At 34.5% G+C, this 21,193-nt stretch overlaps 2 protein-coding genes across 2 annotated transcripts; one reads left to right on the forward strand and one right to left on the reverse strand.

Moving 5' to 3' along the window:
- The first annotated feature begins 833 nt into the window (after window positions 1-833).
- Window positions 834-10,213, forward strand: LOC114305705 (transcription factor EMB1444). The gene is made up of 12 exons (XM_082891397.1): window positions 834-1,053; window positions 2,053-2,089; window positions 2,181-2,646; window positions 3,863-4,069; window positions 4,905-4,998; window positions 5,111-5,152; window positions 5,430-5,489; window positions 5,879-7,138; window positions 7,255-7,356; window positions 9,414-9,560; window positions 9,648-9,773; window positions 9,887-10,213. Exons 3-12 carry the CDS (start codon window positions 2,549-2,551, stop codon window positions 9,974-9,976), a joined length of 2,226 nt encoding a protein of 741 aa, XP_082747523.1. The 5' UTR covers window positions 834-1,053; window positions 2,053-2,089; window positions 2,181-2,548; the 3' UTR covers window positions 9,977-10,213.
- Window positions 10,214-15,153: 4,940 nt separating this feature from the next.
- LOC114305706 (tropinone reductase homolog) lies at window positions 15,154-20,616 on the reverse strand. Its single transcript, XM_028250830.2, has 5 exons — window positions 20,289-20,616; window positions 19,907-20,114; window positions 17,568-17,784; window positions 16,352-16,458; window positions 15,154-15,598 (listed from the first exon to the last, which is right to left on the reverse strand). The coding sequence occupies exons 1-5, from the start codon at window positions 20,378-20,380 to the stop codon at window positions 15,416-15,418; spliced, it is 807 nt and encodes a 268-aa protein (XP_028106631.2). The 5' UTR covers window positions 20,381-20,616; the 3' UTR covers window positions 15,154-15,415.
- Window positions 20,617-21,193: the final 577 nt, after the last annotated feature.

Here is a 21,193-nt window from a genome sequence, read left to right on the forward strand (position 1 = left end):
GTTTCAACGAGTGTGTGGGTCCAGAGTTCCATTTGTGTCGCTTTTCAAATTATCAAATCCAACTTTAGACAATTTGAAATCCGATACACACACACAGAAAAAGTGTCCACCACACCAGTAGCAAGCGGCCCAGTATGACCTATTTTTTTGAGAAATTAATTAATTTTTTATAATTAATTTGATAATTTTAAATAAAAAAATAAAAAATTATGAATTATATATGATATTTTATTGTAATACCTTAATTTATTTTATTTTTATAAAGTAGTTTAAAAGTCAAATTTTTAATTTTAAATTTTTTTTGAAAAAAATATATAAAAAAATATGACTTATAAAAATTAAAAAAAAGGAAAATTTACCCATAAGTCCTAGTTTTTGAAACGTTGAACCATTTAGTCCTAAAAGTTTTCTTATGCTCCATTTAGTCCCATTTTTACATCAACATGATGTGAATAATGTAAATGATCTGATGTTTCATTCTATAATTTCAAAATTTATTGAAATCTGATGAACATTAGATGCTTTTCATCATATATTTTCAAACATTATTGAAATTTGATGAACATTAGATGTTTGAAATCCAATGTTTGTAACATGACTCTGATGTTATTAACATTGTATCTGATGTTATTAACATTGTAATGAGACCTTTCAGTCTATAAGAAAACTTTTAAGACTAAACAGTGCATAAGTTATTAATTTGGGATTTATTGGTGCATCCCCTAAAAAAAATAACAAAGTGACTTTTAAATTATTTTGCAAAATAAGCAGTATAATCCAACTATCTTTCCCAAACAACCCCTATATATAAAAATCATCAACGGAAAAAAAGCCCAGTGTGCGACACAGTGGGAGTGAGTGAAAAAGTGCCTAGTCTGGCCACTCCTTCTCATCGATTCATCCTCCTCCATTTCTCATCTTCATCAGTATCATCACATACATCTACAATCGTTTCTCTGTGTTGAGGTTCGGTATGATTTTCGTGAAGGCCATGGAGGCTACCGAAATTGAACTCACTAGACGCCCTTTCATCTGAACTCTCTTCAATTCTCGGTATGAAATTACATTACTTTTTTTTTTTTTTGGACTTGTGTTTGGCTGCCGAGAAAATTGCTAGAACAGAAGAGAAAGTAACATAATTTTCATTATCATAAGCAACGCAGTTGTATTAGGTCAAATTTCATTTTTTTGTAGTAGAGGTCATCTGCTCCAGCCCTAAATCAAAATTTGAGTAAAAATGCTCAAAATCTCTCTCCACTCCTTTACTCAAACTCATACCAAAATGAGTTTTTCTCAAATTTTGATCCAAATCAAGGGAGACCTCCCTTTTTTTAACTCAAATTTCTAAAGGCAATTTGGGATGATATAGTAGCTTCTAAATTTACAGTTGTGCCCCTTGTAAAACTTTTACTTAAATTTGAATTTGGCCATTGGAGTAGTCTATATCAAATATGAGTAAGGGTTGGAGATGGCCTAACATTAACCACTCTGACGACAAACTCAGATTTAAACATAAATTGAAGTAAAAGCTTCGCAAAGTGGTAAATTTGAGAGCCACAAAATAGCCTTGAAAGTTTTAGTCTTCCTTAATTTGGGTAAAAATTGGATTAAAACTGAAGTTGGTGTAAGTTTGGGTCAAGGATTTGAGAGTTTATACCCAAATTTAGGTTTGGATCAGGGATTGGAGATTCCTTTAAAACTATATGCGGTTGAAATCTATTTTCGCATTTCGCTTGACCTGTGTTTGGTTGCCGAGAAACTGTAGAATAGAAGAGAAAACAAATTGGATTTCGATTATCAAGTTGCTTTACTGATTTAAAAAAATAAAGAAAAGAAAAGAAAATTATTATGTTTCTTTGATTTCTGACAAGTGGGACAAGGCCGGCCACCTAATATAATTTGGTTAAGATTTTGTACTCCTTTTTTGAATCTTCAATTTTGTTAGCAACCTTTTATGAATCCAAAAAAAAAAAAAAAAAAAATTTGTTAGCAACCTGACAGGGTGTTTTTGTTTTTGCAACTACCTAATGTTAATTGGTTTTATTGCTTCAGGTGCCTGGTTTGCATTGACTTTGCAAATATCGATCTTGTGAGTTTGACTTCTTTGAGGTCATTTGTTTGTATTGCTTATACACATTAATATTTTAAAGTAAAGGTTTGTCATCGTCCTCAAAAGGCAGATTTGAAGCTGAAGCGTATCATTGTGGTTCACAGGGAGTCTAATCTCTTTTTACAAAATTTTGGACTCCATTATTAGTTGTAAATTGATGGAGAGCTCATTGGAAAAGGGAAGAAACATAACTTTCTTCATTACATCTTGCTATCTTTAGACGCTTTTACATCTGCGGTCACATATTTTCTGGGAGGGGTTTAGCCATGGGGTGGCGATCAACTTTGACGGGGCCACCAATAAAACGAAGAGCAGGATTGCGGATTAAACAAGCAGGGCGAGGTTCTTATCGGGGCAGTTAGTCAGAGTTTTAGCAATTATTTGACTGATTTAAGTATTTGATCAACTGGACTTTTTTGTTTCTGGAGAAATTAACATATGGGGACTACCCCACTGAGGCAGTTCCTGTTGAGTCTGTGCCACAATTCTTGTTGGAATTATGCAGTATTTTGGAAGCTTCAGCAGCAGAATGAAATGTAAGTTCTAAGCCATTTCTTTTCGAAAGATCTGTACGAAACGAGGTCAATTGGGTTCTTTATTTAGTTTATTATTATTATTTTTTCATATCCTTTTATAATAATGTTATACCTACTTTTATTCATTGTATAAATTCTATTTAAAATTTACTCCTTTTTTTTTAATTATATATTATTGCTAATTCTAAGACTCATTTAGTGAATTGATAGGATTTGATTTTATACTCTCTTTACATTTAGAGATTAATGATAAGAGTATTGCGTACCTTTATTGCATCCCAGTTTGTGTATTTATGTTGGAATGTAATTCAATTTGGATAATATCTGTTTCAACCCAATAAACTTGGCTCTTTGTTCAGAAGTCTGGACTAATGAATAGATGGTTAGCATTGGCCAAGTGTGTATGTTCTTGATTCATTGTTTCATGTGAACTTCTTGTTGATTTTAGCTGCCTACCTAGTACCTACCTACAGCTCTATATCACAATGCTAGTCTATGATTTAATCACTTTAATGAGATTATATATTTTAGAAAATGTTGCCAAATGAATTTTGCATTTTGTATATGACATTGGTTTTATATCATGTGATAAAGGGGAGTGAGGGAGTGAGTTTCACTTGGGTCCATAGTAAGCCAAATCTTAGGATGTTTTTTTGGACGGTTGAAAAATTAGAGTTGGACACGTATTTTCTTTTTATAAGTATTAACTAGTTGACAAACTTGATCTTCCCTCTCTTGTTGCTTATTACTAAGCTTTTTTAGGGGTCTGATTCTAGTATACATTTTTTACTAGGTCCATAATGTGCTTATGACCATTTTGCTACTACCTGTAATTTTGACATAGTTCTAATGGATCTGCAATTCTGTAACACAAGCATCTTTTGGGTATTTTAGATTGTCCACTTATTTTCATACAAATAGCATCTGTAAAGAGCTTAATCCCTTTTTCACTTTAGGGAAAAATTGTTAAAATATGAATGTGGAGTATCATTTTAAACAATGTCCAGAAATTGTAGGAAGTAATTTCGTCATAAATCCATATGGTAGTATTTTTCTTTTCTTTTTTTATTTTATTACTTCACATATTAAAATAATTATTTTTATAGATAATGGTCTGCACTGAGCATGTGCCATGGATGATCTCTTTTTTGGCAAGTACTATGGACGGTAAACACAAGCTACTTTGTTGTTGATGTTGAGTTGCCTGTTCTTTCAGGTTTTTGACATGGGAAGATGGATGCTATGATCATCTGAAACTGAGAGCAGCCATGGAAAGCATACTGGACGACATCTGCTTTGATGGATCCAACGAGATAGTTTCATCTAGTTGGAGATCAAGTAGACATGATGGACATTCAGGTGAATATCCGATTGGCCAAGTGGTGGCTGATATGGAAAGTGTTCAATATCCATGGGGAGAAGGGTAAATTCTTGTGCTTGACTTGTGTTATTGTAACACTGTACTTGTTTACTCACTCTTCAATCTAATTTTGCACATATTCACATCATAACTAATTACCCTATAATGTTATGTTGGTCACTCCTCTTTGGAGCCTCCAAACTCAAATTTAAGGGTCTTTTGTTAGGCTTTGTCAGGCTTTGTCACATACTGTTCTGCTCACAATGAGTTGCATAATATATGACTTTGTTAGTTGAGGTATCATTTTAAGCAACCAAGGTAGACGTTTGATTGGGAAGGATGGACAAATAACTTAAAACACTGAGCAAGCAACCTTGTAGATACTTTGATCATTTAGTTCCCACAGAAGACTGAGACCATATAGTTCCACACAGAAGACTGGTAGAATTCTCGCTGCAGGATGAACAATTCTCTCCCTAGGTAGTCAAATCCTTTTTTGAAGATCATCATTAAAATCTACAAAAGAAGACATAGATAACTCAAACTACCCATGCATCCCATAAGACCAGAGTAAAACCTCAAAATTGTGCCACATGAATGAGTTGTAAGAACCCACATAGATAACCACTAAGATGCCAAGTAACCCACTGTGACATCTTCCTGCGAAAATGATGCCCTATGCACTCACTTGGTTGCTTATGTGACAACAAGGAGATTAGATTCCTTGTTTGTGGAAAACATCATGTGGCTATGTCTGGAGTCCCATGAGTCCCGTGCAGGTGGCTTTCAGCTTCCATTTTAAGTAACTGCAAAATAATATGATCTGTGTTTTACTTATGTTTGAGATGGAGGACATTGTCAGATAATGGTAACTGATTGTAACACTGAAATTAAGCAGGGTTGTTGGTGAAGTGGCATATACAGGGAAACATTGCTGGGTTCTATTTGACAATGTAGCAGCTGGTGAATTCACATCTAAGGTAGTTCATGAGGTGAGTTTCAAAATGACATAGCTGACTAAAATTCTGCCAAGGGTAAATGGCTATAGTCCATGGTCCTGCCAGCAGTGATCTGATTATCTTAATGTAATTCTTCCATTGGCAGTGTCCAGATGAATGGCTACCTCAGCTTGCAGCTGGTATCAAGGTAACTTAGGCCAAGTTTGGCTATCCTAAATAAGTACACACTTTTTATCTTTTTTCCATCACATCATCTCTCTATTTTTTTGCACATCTTTTTGTAAAAAGACAAAAAGTGCACTTATTTAGATCATCCTAAACAACCCTTTACTATTCAGTTACATTATAACAGTGGGTTGAACTTCATATATTGTGAGTGGAGGGTGTATCCTCTGACCAGTTGAACCACAAATTGGCTTCTCTGAATAAATAATTTGTTCATTTTTCATGTGGTTCCCATGCAGACGATTTTGCTAGTGCCTGTTGTTCCATGTGGAGTTTTGCAACTTGGCTCATTGGAAAAGGTGTGTTTTCATCGATAGAAGGGCATTATTTGGTATCGTGGTCAGATGCCTTCTTGAATCTTCTTTTAGTGATGTTAGCAGTTCTTTTTGTATCCCATTATATAATGGAAACGTGTGCAACATGCAATCATGTCAAGGATGCCAAAGCCACAGATCATCATGATTTTGAAAGCATTGCATGGTTTATTCATGTTCCATGAATGTGATGCTTGCTTCCTTTCCCTGTGAAGGACAACTTTTTCATCTCTCTCTCTCTCTCTCTCTCTCTCTCACACACACACACACACACACACACACACACATGCGTACATGTGTTTTTGTGATTATGTGTGTGCTTGCTGTTTGGGTTTTCAATTTCATCTCATGTATGGCTCTTGTCAAAACTTCAGGTTGCTGAATATCCGGCTTTGGTTGCTTATGTCAGAGAGAAGTTCAATGCCTATCAGAATGCAATGGATATATTACCTTTTATCAGCAGGGAATTTGTAGCTCAGACATCATTGTCACTTGTGCCTGTTGACATGAATAACTTGGATGAGTCGTCAGCCACTGCTTTGAAGAAAATAAAATCTGAAAATTCGAAGGCTGTTTACAATGTCAAACCAACAAACAATATATTGTCAACTACTAATCAAATGACACGTGTGTGTCTGGTTCAAGATGCACGTCACATATCTAGAAAAGAGGTGGTAGATAATCTTAATAGCACAAGGGAAAACAAAATCAGTGTCCAATCTATGGGTTTAATCGAAGTATCACAACCACTCAATCAATCACTAAATGATACAGAGTCAGAGATGATTGAGGGTAGTGTGGTCGAAGTTTCTAGTTTGGACGAAGAATTACAGTTCTCTTATTCTGATAACTACAATGTGGGTTTATTTGGACAGAACTCCAATGTAGTTATCAACTCTTATTCTAATGAACATATGATGGAACAGCCGTTTGTAGACAAGGATCCTGATAATGGAGGTCATGAAAATGTATATAGTTTCTTTAACTTTCCCATGGACAATGCGCTGCACGATGCACTTGGACCTGCTTTCCTAGGACAGGCCAAAGAATATCTGTGGCACTCATCTCTCTCAGGTGAGGATGCCTGTAGTAGCTTAAACAAGACCTTCAAAAAAGATCTTAACCATGGTATTGAGCCATCAACCTGGGAATCCAGTGGATTGTTTGCCAACAGAGATGAAGCACATCGGTTGAATGCTGTAGTTGCCAGTATGCATGGTGGTTTGAATGATAATTTGTCTACAAAACCCAATGATGTCAAGTTATCTATTACATCAATGGGGCAATTTGCTGCTTCCAACAAATCACAAAGTCAACCTGAAGAAACTGCATTTGTGGAGGGGAAAAGAGTTCCATGGGGTTCTGTGACAAGTGCATCCGGTGCTGGTTGCCAAAATGCTATTACTGAATCTCCTCCATCTTCTTCGTTTGACAATATGATCAGTGCATTGACTGAACAGAAGCAGAAGAAGAAAGCCAATGGTTATCTGCAGACCAGAAAAGGGTCAAAGCTCTCTAATGACCACAAAAGAAGGGCTAGACCAGGTGAAAAACAGAGGTCAAGACCAAGGGATAGGCAATTGATCCTGGATAGGGTCAAAGAACTACGGCAACTTGTCCCATACAGTTCAAAGGTGATTGCTTTTCAGGGTCTGCATCTGTTGCAGTTCAGATAGGTTGTCTCTTTTTGATCTCTATCACTCTCTCTCATTGAAATAATAGAGTGCTTTCTTTTCCTTGAAAAATACAGTGTAGCATTGATGGCCTCTTGGATAGAACTATAAAGCACATGCTGTTCTTAAGAAGTGTTACTGATCAGGCTGATAAATTAAGGCAGTGTGTTCATCAAGAGGTAAGTGGTTGTCTGTATTATTTGGATTTTTTTTCTTTCCTGGTCATGTCAATTGTTCAGCTTTATGTGTGAACCATCTCTTTAACAAGTCAGCTTTTTGTCAGGTAGAATAAAATCATTTTGATTTTCTGACACAGATATTAGTTGGAAATAAAGGATAGCACACTAGGAGGTCAAGGGTTCACGTCTTGCCTCCCTCAATACCCATATTGCTGGTTGGCCCGGCCTTTGAACTGCTGATTACCCAAAAATTGGTTGAATACGACATATTTCATTGTATATTTTTAGGACATCTTAAAAGTGAGCTCTGGGTAATCAATCTCAGAATTCTAAAAGAATAAAATTTCCCAGAACTTGAAAGGAACGCCTCCTCAAATAACAGGGAGAGCTTCAATCAAAAAGTATTGGTGCGCATTTGAAAAAGGAATCATGGTTATAAAAAATAAAATAAAAAGCATTTGAGAAGGGAATCATATTACTGATCCCATCAGTTGGGATTTAGTATTGTTTCAGATTGATTATATATGAAATCACTGATGGGTCTAAGATTATAAATTTACTTGAGGACATATTTAAGCAAACTCCTTCAACATTGGCAAAACTTATTTGCATCTTAGTTAGCTTAAAATTTAAAATTCTATGCTTAAGCAGTTGTACCTTGAAAATTTAGTGTTCGATAAAACTTTTAATGTTTTCAGCTTATTTCATTTTTCAGCCCAAAAAAGGCTCAAAAAGTTACTCTTTTAAAGATAGGTTTAAAGATGCTTTTTCTAATATATAAGTTTTTCCAAATGGGTGTGTTCTCATTTGGCTACACTCACTTTGTAAACATGTGCTCAACAGTTTCAACTTAAAGAGAAAAATACACTTGGTTTTCAACCCCCATTTAGGAAGGGATAAAATAAGAAATGAATTTACCTTCAGCTGCAAGAGGTAGCAGCAATGTTGGTTAAAATGATGGAATGTTATTTGAATAGAAGCTGATCTGATTAAAATTGAGGTTGTTAGAAGGCTCACGAGAACATGGGTCAAGGGGAAAAAATTGATATGATGGCATGCCGAGTTATGGGGGATGTTACTAGGACAAAGCTGGATGGTTAGAAGAATTCAGTCAATCCCAAGTGGCAGAGGTGTGAGGCTTTGTTTATTTAGGTTGCTTAGGTATTTTAACTTCTTGCATAACTTTTGATACATAGATAGGCCAGATTATTATTTTCGTAAGATTGCTGGATTTCCTTGACTTGATGGTGGTCTCGTAAATAAATTATGGAAGTCTTTCATGGAGGACTACTTTGTTGTTCTTGGTTAATTTACCAATTATGATTTATTTATTTTTTGGTCACATCACCTTTATGGGGTATTCATCTTTATTTTGTAGCACAATTATCCAAGGATATACTAGAAGACTAGGATCCACTGGGTAATCAGGCAGGCTATTTTAAGTTTTTGCGCACAGAAAATTATTGGTATGAGAGCAATGGGAGAAGGATAGAAACGAATTTCGCTGGTGAACAAAAAAGATTGTGTTTGACGCCCCTGAACGTGTTGGACTGAATCGTTTTATATGCTATCTACCAGCAATTGATGAGCCAAACAACCATGTCGGTTACTGAAGCTGGCTTAAGTAACAAACAACCTTTATTGACGGAATATATTCATTGGATCCTAGAACGCTGATTCTGATGATTCAATGAATCATAAATTTCTCAACTGGGTCTATGTTTGAAATTCAACGGTTACTTGCACTACACCATAATATTGGCACCTCCTTTTAGTTTTGAGATTTGGTGTGCACGCGTGTTTTTGGGTGTGTTTGTTTTCTTTATTTACTTATATACCAAGATCATTTCTTAACTCGTGATAATGGATGGTTCATGACTTCAATGATTAACAACCAAATAGTTTGTGACACTAACTATTCAAAAAAGGAAATCATATGATCATAGTCTGAACAATATCATTTTTAGTTTATTAGAGTTGAGTAGATTCAGGTGTATACGTATGAAGTGCAATATTTTGAGGTTTTTGAGATATGTGCAAATTAAATTGCTCAACAGGTAATTGGTCGGAAGAATATGAAAACATGTGGTACCAAGGGTGATAGTAAGAATGGGAAAAGCTGGGCTTTTGAATTGGGAAGTGATCTCCAAGTATGCCCCATAGTTGTGGAAGATCTTGAATACCCAGGACACATGCTAATAGAGGTCTGTTCCATTGCTTGATATTGTTATGTTGTATTTGCTTAGATTTGTGCTCTCACGTGGATGTTCTAACTCTGATGATTATAACAGATGCTTTGCAATGATCATGGGCTCTTCATGGAGATTGCTGAGGTTATCTGTCGTTTGGAGTTGACGATCTTGAAGGGTATGATGGAGAGTCGTTCAAACAATACGTGGGCTCACTTCATTGTTGAGGTACTTGATAATTACAAACCTTGCACTACAAAACATACCTTATTTTGACCAAATTTGGGTACCCTTCTTTGTTTATTTTTGTAATCTGAAGCATATTATTCTGCTGAGTACAGGCTTCGAGGGGCTTCCACAGATTGGATATATTCTGGCCACTGATGCAACTACTGCAGCATAACCAATGTCCAATTTCATGCAAGATATAATGGATTTCACACCCTGGTTTGAAGGGGGTAAAAAAAAATGCTTTCAAGTATGATTTCTATCTATCTGGGAACTTGTGTGTAACATGTGAGTTTGTTTTAGGAGTCTACTATCTTTCCGTGACCTGAAATTGCTGATATCTGTACATCATCTTTGCATGACAAAAGCATTTTAGCTGACACGAATGCTTGTCTGGGATTGTTAATTTATTTACAAGTTCATGGCAGTTTAGATGCCAATATGCTCCTTGCTAATAAGCATTTGAGAAAGAATGAAAATGCTAAAAAAAATAGAGATTTAAGATGGACACTACAGAGGAGAAAATGAGATAACAATGTAGCTGTGCACTAGTGGCAGCAATTGTCTCAGCTCTAGAAAATCATACCATTTTTTGGCACATTATGAAATCTTTAAAATGGAGTTAGTCACGAAAGATCGTGTTCATGTAGTGTAGGTAAAAAATTGGACTAGTGTTCATGATGGGAAATATGATATGAAATTCTTTCTTATATAGAATTCACTCTTGAAATTGGCTTGTAAGAAAACAGTGCTCAAGAAATTTATATTTACATGGTCCAGATCTTTATTAATTGGTACAAGATTATAACATTTTTCCGTGCCTCAATGCACCCCCTTGTTGCATTGTACCCAACATTGGTCTGTGTCTCAATGGAGTTCAGATCCTCTTCTTAACTCTCCTTCATTTCTTCCGTGTAACGGTTGAGATTCAGCTCAGCAGATCCAGCAGCTATAAAAATAAAAAAAATAAAAAAATTCAAAATTGAAACTGAAATTTTCCCGCACAAAACATTATACAGCTTATACAAAGTATACACTCACTCTCACTTAGCCCGCTGCTCCTCCACTCAACTCACCCGCACCGGCGACCCATCCTCACTGGCGACCCACTCCCGACGACGGCGAGAAGCTCTGATTCAAGCAAGGTGTATCTACTCTATATATGTGTTTGGCACTGGTCTGATCTGTATGATCTTCATACATGTAACTGAATTTCTTGTTCATCTATTAACGATTGATCTTCTAATTTATGCCAGTAAAGAAAAAAGAAAAAGAGGCTCCGGACAGTGATCGATGTTTTTTAGGGTTCTGACTGAGTTGGCTGGGTTTGGTCTTTGGTGTTGTCGTTTGTCCTTCGTGATGTTGGATCTGGTTGATGTTTGTTTTGCTTTCTTGCTTGTTATCCTATCTAAAAATAAGTTGGGTAAGTTAAAAGTAGGTTGGTCCAACATCCAACCTACATGAAACCCAGAATGAATTTCTTGCAGGTTGCAGCATAATTGAAGTTGTTCTTCAAACATCTTCTACAAGCTTGAATCACTTATTCAAAACCAAGAATAAAAAAATTATATTTAGAATTCAGGAGTTGAATTGAATCTTGGTACAGCCAAGCTTAAAACCTCTTGACAATTGGGATTCACTTTGGTTAGATATTTATCAAAAACTATGTATGAAAAAGGTAAAGTTATCAAAGAAGAGATCTTAGAGAAGCGACAAATCAAGTCATCCAATATTTGATGTGCAAAGGAAAAATAGTGAGAAGGAAAGTTATTTATTTATTTGGACATGTTAGAAGCAAGACGTGTTTTAAAAACACTGGGATGAAAACATAAGAAATTTCATCAGTGGTAATCTGTTATACTAATATAGTAGCATAACCTGCTCAAGCTTTTCCCCGATAAAAATGGAAAACATAAGCAAAGAAAAGGGGGAAAATAAGACAATTAGATAGCACATTTTCAGCACCAACCCCATGCAAGCACAAGCCACTGAAAACAACACTTACCAAATGCTGATACAAGACACTTTTCAACACCAATTCCATGCCAAGCATGGAGAAACCATCGAGCCGCAATATTCAACCACTTCAACTCTCACAATTGATCAGATAACTACTCGTTTATTTTTTAAGTTCATTACAGCGGTTAAGACAAGATTTAGACCACACTTTCCCTGTTATGAATCAAAGAAGCATTTCTTGAGGATAATTCAGTGTTCACAAACAAATATTGATCCATTTCAACAGTTCCTAGCTTTTCCAAGTTTCCATCTCGGGCAAATATTTAATACAAGAGACCAAACATTGAACAATGGGCGCCAAGGTAATTTACCAATGGTACCTTTCATCTACAACCATCACAAAAAATTAGGTAAACGAATTACAGAATCCAGGAACTTTGACATTACTGGTGATTCCAACAAATAGCTCATGCAAACTTGCAAATTCAGACTTTCAACAAAAAATTTGACTTCTATGATGGAGCCAAAATTAGAATGGAATAACAAATCATGTTTCCACTTTTAGTAAATTAGAGTCCAGACCACCTCTTCATCATCAGTTGTATTTCAACTATTCTTTCGTTAGGACTGTTAATTGTTCAAATGGGTCTTATGTGATAATTGTTCATGGAATAAAAGATTTCACGACCAAGATCAATCACGCTGGCATGGCAATGGGTAGACAAAATCCCAACAAATGAGATATCATTTGGCACAACCTAGTCTCTCTCAACCTGGTCGCCGGTGAAGGTGTATCTACTCTAATAAGCTTGCTTGAATCAGAGCTTTTGGCCATTGTCGGGAGTGGGTCGCCGGGAAAGGTGGGTTGCCGATGCGGGTGGGTTCGGTGGAGTAGAAGCATGCTGAGTGAGAATGAGTGTATACTCTGTACAAGCTGTGTAATGCTTTGGGCGGGAAAGTTTCAATTCCAATTTTGAATTTCTTTTTTTTTTTTTGTTTTTGTTTTTGTTTTAGCCATTGGATCTGCTGGGTTGAATCTCAGCCTTGCATGAAGGAAATGAAGGAGGAGAGTTAAGGAGAGGATCTGAACTCACCTCAATGCTCCCGAATTCGGATTCTCGGTGGCCCTTTTCTGTAGCCCCCAAAACGACGTCGTTTTGGGGGCAAATTTTCAAAAAAAAAAAACGCAGAGGAAGAGGGAGGAAGGAGCAGAGGAAGAGGGAGGAAGGAGGAGGGAGGAGGAGGAGGAGGAGGAAGGGAAGGGCCGAACTGGAGGGGGCCATAATCACAGGGGGAGGAGGAGGCGGAGGCGGGGCCGGACGGCGGTGGGAGCTGCTGCGACTAGCGATGGCGGGCGACGATCGAGAGGCTGCGACGGCGGGCGGCGAGGCGACGAGCTGCGATGGCGAGCTCGCAGTCTCCTTCCTCCCTCCTCCTTCCTCTTTCCTCCTTCCTCCCTCTTCCTTTGCGTTTTTTTTTTTTTTGAAAATTTGCCCCCAAAACGGCATTGTTTTGGGGGCTACAGAAAAGGACCGCCGAGAAGGGCGACCGAGGATCCGAATTCCAATGCTCCCCATCATCGCGTTGTACCAACATGGGTTGTATTGTACTAAACATAGGTCTGTGTCTTAAAGTACCAAACATGGGTCCGGGTTTCAATGCACTCCCTCGTTGCATTGTACCAAACATGGGTCGTTTCAAACAACGTTGTCTGTTGGTGTTGCTAAATATTATCCAGTCGTTCCATGAGGATGATGTATATTTTATATTTATTAATTGCTTTTTATAATCTTGCTACTTTACCTGGTATTTTTTTCTGCAAATTTTCTGCCTCAAATATGGTGATTCACACATTCTAAAATACAAACAATTCTAATTTTAGTCAATCAAAGCAATTGCAGTACACAAAATAGAAAGCAAGTTGGGCAACTGAAGCTTCGAAATCAGAACTCATCTATTGAAAAACAGCATAGATGTGGAACAATGTGTCTTTGGTCAACAAGCATCAAACAATGTCGTCAAAACACTCACATTGGTACTAGATTTTGGTGCATCAAAAGGATTGCAAATCCAATGTTCATATATTGGTCTGAAACAAAATTTATTTTTTATTGCGGTAAATCTGGAGACAATTCTAATTTATATTTTTTGATATATTTAAGGAGTTTAGAACAATTTCTAAGATGGGGCCTAAAGTCATTCTTTTATAGCTTTAGTCCCTCATAAAATTTCCTATCATTGTAATTTATATTTTTTGATATATTTAAGGAGTTTAGAACAATTTCTAAGATGAGGCCTGAAGTCATTCTTTTATGGCTTTAAGCCTCGTTTGGGAACCCTCCATTTTAGTTAAAAAGTCAAAAAGTTACTAAATTAGTCAAAAAGTTAACAACTCATACAAAAAAGTCAAAGATTTTCTTTTCTCTTTACTTTTTGCACATCTTTTCGTAAAAAGTCAAAAAGTCATCCCAAACATACTAGTTTTTTTTAGCTCATATTTTAGCCAAATAGCCAAAAAATTACTAAATTAGCATGTTCCCAAACGAGGCCTTAGTCCCTCATAAAATTTCTTAGGGGTGAGCATGGTTCGGATTGGACCGGATTGGGGTAAAATCAGGACCAATCCGTTATTTACGGTTCCTGAAAAATTAGAACCAATCCAATCCGTTTAAATCATGGAACCAATCCGAACCAATCCATTTAAATATGGATTGGATCGGTTTAGGACCACGGATTCACATAATTAAATAACAAAAAAATATATATAACACTTTAATTTCATAAAAATATAAACATAGTGCTATATTAGTTCCACAATAGCAACATCTATTTCTATAATAGCGACATACTGTGCTAGAATTTAAACAACCATAAGAAAACTGGTTTCACCATAAGTATTTAGACTATTACAAATTAAAACTAAAAACTAACAAACAAAAGTAATAAAAGAAGATATTATACGATTTTAGGTTTGAGTTTAGATTTTATATAGAACACGAGAAGATACTATGAGGGATGATGTATAATAAAAATATATACTATTTGTATACGGTTCGGATCGGTTCCAATCTGGAACCGTGGGGTTCAATCCAGAACCAATCCGTGTACTACGGATTTTTAATTTTTCAATCCGGAACCGAACCACGGATTCAAAAAACCAATCCAAACCTATCAGATTGGACTGGACTGGATCAGATTACGGATTTTCCGGATTCCTTACCCAGCCCTAAAAATTTCTTATCATTGTGGTTAGTCATGCTTTTGTTTTTCAAAAAATTAAAAAAACAAATAGAATACCCATTATTTTCATACCATTATCATTTTGTCAAAGCAGTTAACAAAAATTCAAAAACCAAAGTTTCCATATAGTCTTCAAGCTTTTATTTCAACCAACAATCATTCTCAAACTAGTAACTGCGAATTTCAAGAAAAATAAAGAACTTTAAAAACTCCAAAATATTATCAATCGCAACGAACATTGATCAAAAGATTGAAACCTTAAGCTTACACGAGCACTACCATGTAGAAGTCTCGTGCATTGAATGTGTTATTTTGTTTTTGTATTTTGGGTATGAGTACTAGAAGCTTATTTAAATGGATGCTAAAACAACAGTACCATAGGGAGGCATAGCCAAAACATGAATTGCCATCTTTGATGTCTCTTCTGGATATCAGTGGCTGGACTAGAAAGAACCTGCTGTGTATCCACCATCAGTGTAAATGATCTGACCGGTGATGTATGAAGCCGCAGGAAGGCAAAGGAATGCGACTAGTGATGAAACCTCTTCAGGCTCTGCCATGCGGCGGAGAGGAGTTCGCAACATTAGCTCTGCATATGCATCTACAATGGATGATTCAACAACCTCCTGGAGACAACGAATTTGGTATATAAGTTAATCCAATAATTCTTTATCACAAAAAATGTAATTTTGTTTCTCTCCTCTATTCTTTTTTTTTTTTTTTGGAACTGTTCTTCTTCTCTATTTATCTATTGAATTTTTGTATTATACTGTTTTTTTTCCAAGTCCATCACTACTAACCAGACTTCTTCTGGTCGGTGGTGGAGGGTTAAAAAATACAGTAGAGAGAAAAAATAATAGAGAAATATAGAAGAAGAGCATAAGAAGAAAAAAGAGAAATAAAATTATATTTTTGCCCTTAAAAATTGCATCATATGCGGGTTACATAACAATTATAAATTTAACATTAAACTAACGGAATGACCATATTATACTTAAACCAAAAGTGAAAGGGGTAAATTGTTATAACTAAAAAATTAAGGATCAAAGTTAAATTTAGTGTAAAGTGTAATTCACCCTTCTAAAAATTATAAAATTTTGGTTAAGTTTTGAAACTAGCTGATTCGGGAGGACCCAAGAAAGCAACACAAAATTCCTATTAACCGTTCTATTACAAATATAGAAAGTACTTACATAATATATATAAATGGATAAGATTTTACAGAATTTGTTAGTAAGTAGGATCTACTTCTAAATTTTTTGTTAATCCATATATATATATATACATATATTTTATGTTTGATTATGTAATTTTTTTTTTTTTTTTAAAACTTGTTATTGTATAAAGAGAGAAAAAGATCAAGAGAGAAAGAGGAGTACAGGACTGGTAATGGTGGTTTTGGTAGCCCATGGTGCCACAGTGTTGGTGCGAATGTTGTCCTTTGCCCATTCACAAGCCAAGTTTTTTGTTAGCTGATTTATTGCTCCTGAAAAAAAAGAAAAAGAAAAAATTGTAGCCATTGCATTAAACTGGAAATAATAATCCTGGGTAGATACAATTCAAGTTTTATTCTCAAAATTTTAAGACTTATAGCAATATAATTCCAAATTCAACAAGGGTTTGACCTGAATTTTATTAATCCAAATTAAATTTGTACAGTGTCTGGGGTTGAAATTTTACAATCCAAAGAACCTGAATTCATCTATTAATATATGTAAATTGGAAAATCATATACAAACCCGCTTTTTAAATATATTTTTTAAATCCAATGATGTATAAGTGATATAATTGGTTGATGATTTAGAAGATATAAGAGTGAGTGTTGCCTTTAATATGTTAATTGACGTGCTTGAAAATTGGGTCTATTTTTTAGTCCTGAATAGCAATGCTCATGTAAAACTTATGTAATATAAACATGAATATATGTATAAATTATTGACCATCTTTTTAATGATAATATTGCAATATAATATATTCTACTATTTGTTACACGTTACTGAAACCAATTTCCTTATTTATGTCCTATGTTTGGTTTTTTTTTTTTGAGATATATTTTTTATTTTTCGTAAGTGCAATACATTGGTTTGAGACAATGAAGATGTTTTTCTTTTTCCGTTTGCTTGTGTGTGTGTTTAATTTGGACAACCCTATCTTAGCCCAAATCCTTTAAGTCAAACTCGGACTCAAATTTGGACAAACAAATCCGGACTAAAAATTGGGCCGGGTATATCTGTTTTTATTTTAGTCTCTGATTTTAAATAAATCCTTAGCCCGATCAAATATGTCCAAATTACAACCCTACTAGTACTAAGGACACATAATTTGAGACACACAAAGTTCACAAAAACTAAGGTGTGACACCCACCTTCCTGTCATCTAACTAGATGAATCACAAACTTCACTTTACTGAATTGTAACGAGCTTTATGAAGGATAAAAGATTTAAGAATACAAAAATTATCACATAATTGGACATAACTCTCTTATTTTACATGAGTTCTACACCCATGCGAGAGTATTGTGTTTGATTCTGTGATTAGTTTCTATACAAATGGAAGAATTGTAGGCTTCAAATTTTATGCTTTGTGACACATACCTTTACCAGCAGCATAGACTGAAATTGCAGGTAGAGCAGTCCCACCAGCAACTGAGGAAATGAAAACAATGCTTCCATTTCCAGATGCTTTCAAGAGAGGATGTGCAAGTTGGGACAAATGAAACGGGGACTCAACATTAAGTGCCATTAAACTCGAGAAATTTTCAGCAGTGTTCTCTGTAGCATGTTTGAGTAGTGTTGATGCTGCATTGTTCACCTAAAAAAGCCAATGTAACATTCCCAACTTAATCAGTCTTTGAAAATTTAGCATAAAGAAATGAAACTGGTTTGGTTCGCTTCGGTTCAGTTTTAAGATAAATGAAGAAACAAATCATTCTTTAGCTATAGTTTTAGAAATTTGAGAGATGAAGTGAACTGTAGAATCTCTGGAACCAAATCAGAACCGGACTTCAAAAATTCTTTGGGTTTTGTTTGGCTTTACGGTTCTAATATAAAAAATTCATCACTATATATTCAATAAAAAAATGTTTTCTACTTTATAAAAAATATTCCAAGAAATTTACCAGCATGCTTAAAAATTTCATGATATTTTCCAAACTAACTTTTATAAAACATATAAAATCACATCAAAATTTTCTTATTATATATACATAATATTTGATTATAGTTCTTTTCATATTGTAAATATTCTTACATTGACCTAAAAAAATAAAATAAAATTTAATGGGTCATTTATTGTTTAAACTAATCACATTTAATGTGGATAAACCATATATATGATAAATAAACTATGAGCCACACAAAAACTTCTCTATTAAAAGAGAGCTGGCGTGCAGTCATTTGCACCAAGTTTTCTAGCTATTATAAATGACTGGAAATGGGAATGGTTGAGGACATAAATTGATGACTCACTCTATTCATTTATTTTATTTGTTATTCTTGTGTGTAGATCATTTATTAAAAAAAAAAAAAATCAATTTGATAATTGTAATCATATAAGTTTATTATATCTGTGTTTGTAATATATTCTTAAAATTATACTTGTTGTTCATATTGTTACAGTTATCGAATTGATTTAATTTTTGTAATAAATGATTTACACATGAACCTAAAATATCAACAAAATGAGTAAGCACAAAACAAAATAAATTCTTGAAAAGAACTTTGAAAGTCAATTGAAAACTACTTTCTTATTATTTAAGTATTATTGGGCCAATGTCCTACAAGCAACACTAAATAATTTCGTACAAAGAAAAATGAAAGTTACTTGAAAACTACTTTATTATTTAAGATTTTTTTGGGCCAATGTCATCATATAAGCAAGCATTAAATAATTTCTTGAAAACGACACTCAAAGTTAATTGAAAGAAATATACAATAATTTTGTAATCGTTTTTTAGTTATTGTACAAACTACTTAATCAGTTGTTTTATTTTTAATGTTTCTTAATCAATTGTGTTCACTACTCCTAAATTCCTAAATGAAACCTTTTAACATATATATATATATATATAATGTTTTCCCCCCGGTGATTCTAGTGATTGTATGGGAATACTCACAATTGAAATCTGCTTGATAATGGGTTCCTCTGCTGGGACATATAATTCAAATAACATGGTCTAGCACCACCAGATTAGATCCAATTAGAATGGATCACAGAGTAGTTTACAGATAATATAATTGATAAATTGGATAAAAAAGTGTTTGATTGGGGGATTTGAGGAAGGATTTGGAAAGGGAAAGGGAAAAGGTGTGTGAAATTAGGTGAAATGTAAGTATATTTTATTCACATTTCGCCTAACTTTTCTCTTTCCCTTTCCAAATCCCTCCTCAAATCCTCCAACCAAACACAGCGTTATGGTGAAATTCATCTTGAAAATAAATCTCAACCAATCAATGCACTTTTTGCGTTCCATTATATGTTTCTATTATGTGTTCTTAGCATCAGTGTATCGTCTATCTCTAGAATGCATGTCCGCTGTCTTAGGCTTCCTGTAGTAGTTGGCCAAAATAAATAAAATAAATAATTTATTGGTTCAAAATAAAAGCTAATGCTAAAAATCCTAATTTGGTTAGCTTTTTTGAAATTTTTAATGGTTTTGTAAAGAGTAACTAGACTTTTTTGACAAGTTTGCCAAATGAGTCCACGTTTTTTTTGAGCTTTAAGCCAATATAAGTCCACCTTTAAGCCAGTAAGTCGACTTTTAAGCCACAATCAAATGAAACTTTAATACATTTTCAACCGCATGTTTGGTGTTTTGAGATTTTGGTTAATCTTGAGACACAATCACTGGAAATGTATTGAGACAGTTGAAAAGAATTTTGTGGAGAGACATTCCTGACCATTTGAGAGTGCTATATATATATATTGAACTTACAAGGATGTTGAGCTTGCCATCAAAGACAGAACACACGGTTTTCATCAGCTCCTCCTGTTGAGCTCTTGATGACAAGTCACAAGTTGAACCACTCACTTTGTATCCCTTACCTGCCCATTCTTTTAACCTCTCATCAATCTCTTTCTGGTTCCTAGAGCATGTATGTACAACAGCTCCAAATCCTGCTAGTTCTTCCACTATGGCATATCTGAAAATCCATTTTCACAAAACAAAAACGACCCAATTGATCGTGTTTTAAAATTTTTGTATTTCAAGATTCTCATATAGTTGTAAGACTGTGAGTGTATATTGAGATAGAAAATAGAGAAATTTGATAACAGGGAACGATTGAGAGATAGATAATGGGTAGTGATTGACTGACCCGATGCCTCTGGTACCACCAGTGACAAGAGCAGTCATGCCCTTGAGAGACCATCTCTTGTCTCTGCAACTCATAAGCTCTTCACTTGCCATGTTTTGGTTTTATTTATTTTTTGTTTTTTTATTTCTACAACTCCTTTTTCCACACTCAATTGCTATATATATAGCCAAGGAGAGTTAGATTTATTGCAGGTATTGGGGCTTTCCTCATCTGGTGTGGTGTACACATGTACTCTTTCAATAAGTCGAAACAAAATCGACTACGGAATCTATCACAAAAAAAATAAAATAAATAAGCAACAGATATTTTGTTAGACTTGTCCTGTATCGTTTCTTTAAACCATCTAAATTTGGTTGATATATTCCACACCGTTTTTCACTCATTTCTAATTAGTTTTTAGTTAAATACTTTAACATAATCAAGTCTTTATTTGAGTTTATCTCTGTGTCGATGAACTTGGCCCGTTTATTTGAGACTAAGTAGGTGTTTGGCATGCACTAAAAAAGTATATTTTTTTTTACATACATACATTTATTTGGGTCACATCAATCAATATCTATCAATATTTTTTATCTACTTTTTTATCCACTACTTTTTTACACATTTTTTTTTATTTATTTATAAAAAGTCAAAAACTACACTTATTTAGAATATTCCAAACTACTCTTAATTTTATAACTTCAATATATATATATATATACAAAGCTAACTCATTTTTTTGATTTTTGATTTTGATTTTGATTTTGATTTTGATTTTTTTTTTTTTTGTTAATGGGGATACCAACTATGCTGTCATATATAATATATTTTGAGTTACAATCAAATCGTTAGTCAATAGCTATACTCAATAGCTTAATAAAAAAAATTACTTACTTTAATATATGTACGATGTTATCATATAGTTT

The sequence above is a fragment of the Camellia sinensis genome, chromosome 10, assembly GCF_055761805.1.
Source record: "Camellia sinensis isolate YWXY chromosome 10, ASM5576180v1, whole genome shotgun sequence".
NCBI lineage: Eukaryota > Viridiplantae > Streptophyta > Magnoliopsida > Ericales > Theaceae > Camellia > Camellia sinensis.

Coding starts and splice junctions, on each gene's coding strand:
- LOC114305705 (XM_082891397.1), top strand. CDS start 2,549: ATGGGGACTACCCCACTGAGGCAGTTCCTGTTGAGTCTGTGCCACAAT. Junction 5,153..5,429: donor AGCTTGCAGCTGGTATCAAG/GTAACTTAGGCC, acceptor GTTCCCATGCAG/ACGATTTTGCTAGTGCCTGT. Junction 5,490..5,878: donor AACTTGGCTCATTGGAAAAG/GTGTGTTTTCAT, acceptor TCAAAACTTCAG/GTTGCTGAATATCCGGCTTT.
- LOC114305706 (XM_028250830.2), bottom strand. CDS start 20,380: ATGGCAAGTGAAGAGCTTATGAGTTGCAGAGACAAGAGATGGTCTCTC. Junction 20,115..20,288: donor GGTGGTACCAGAGGCATCGG/GTCAGTCAATCA, acceptor ATGGATTTTCAG/ATATGCCATAGTGGAAGAAC. Junction 15,599..16,351: donor AAACCACCATTACCAGTCCT/GTACTCCTCTTT, acceptor CGTTGTCTCCAG/GAGGTTGTTGAATCATCCAT.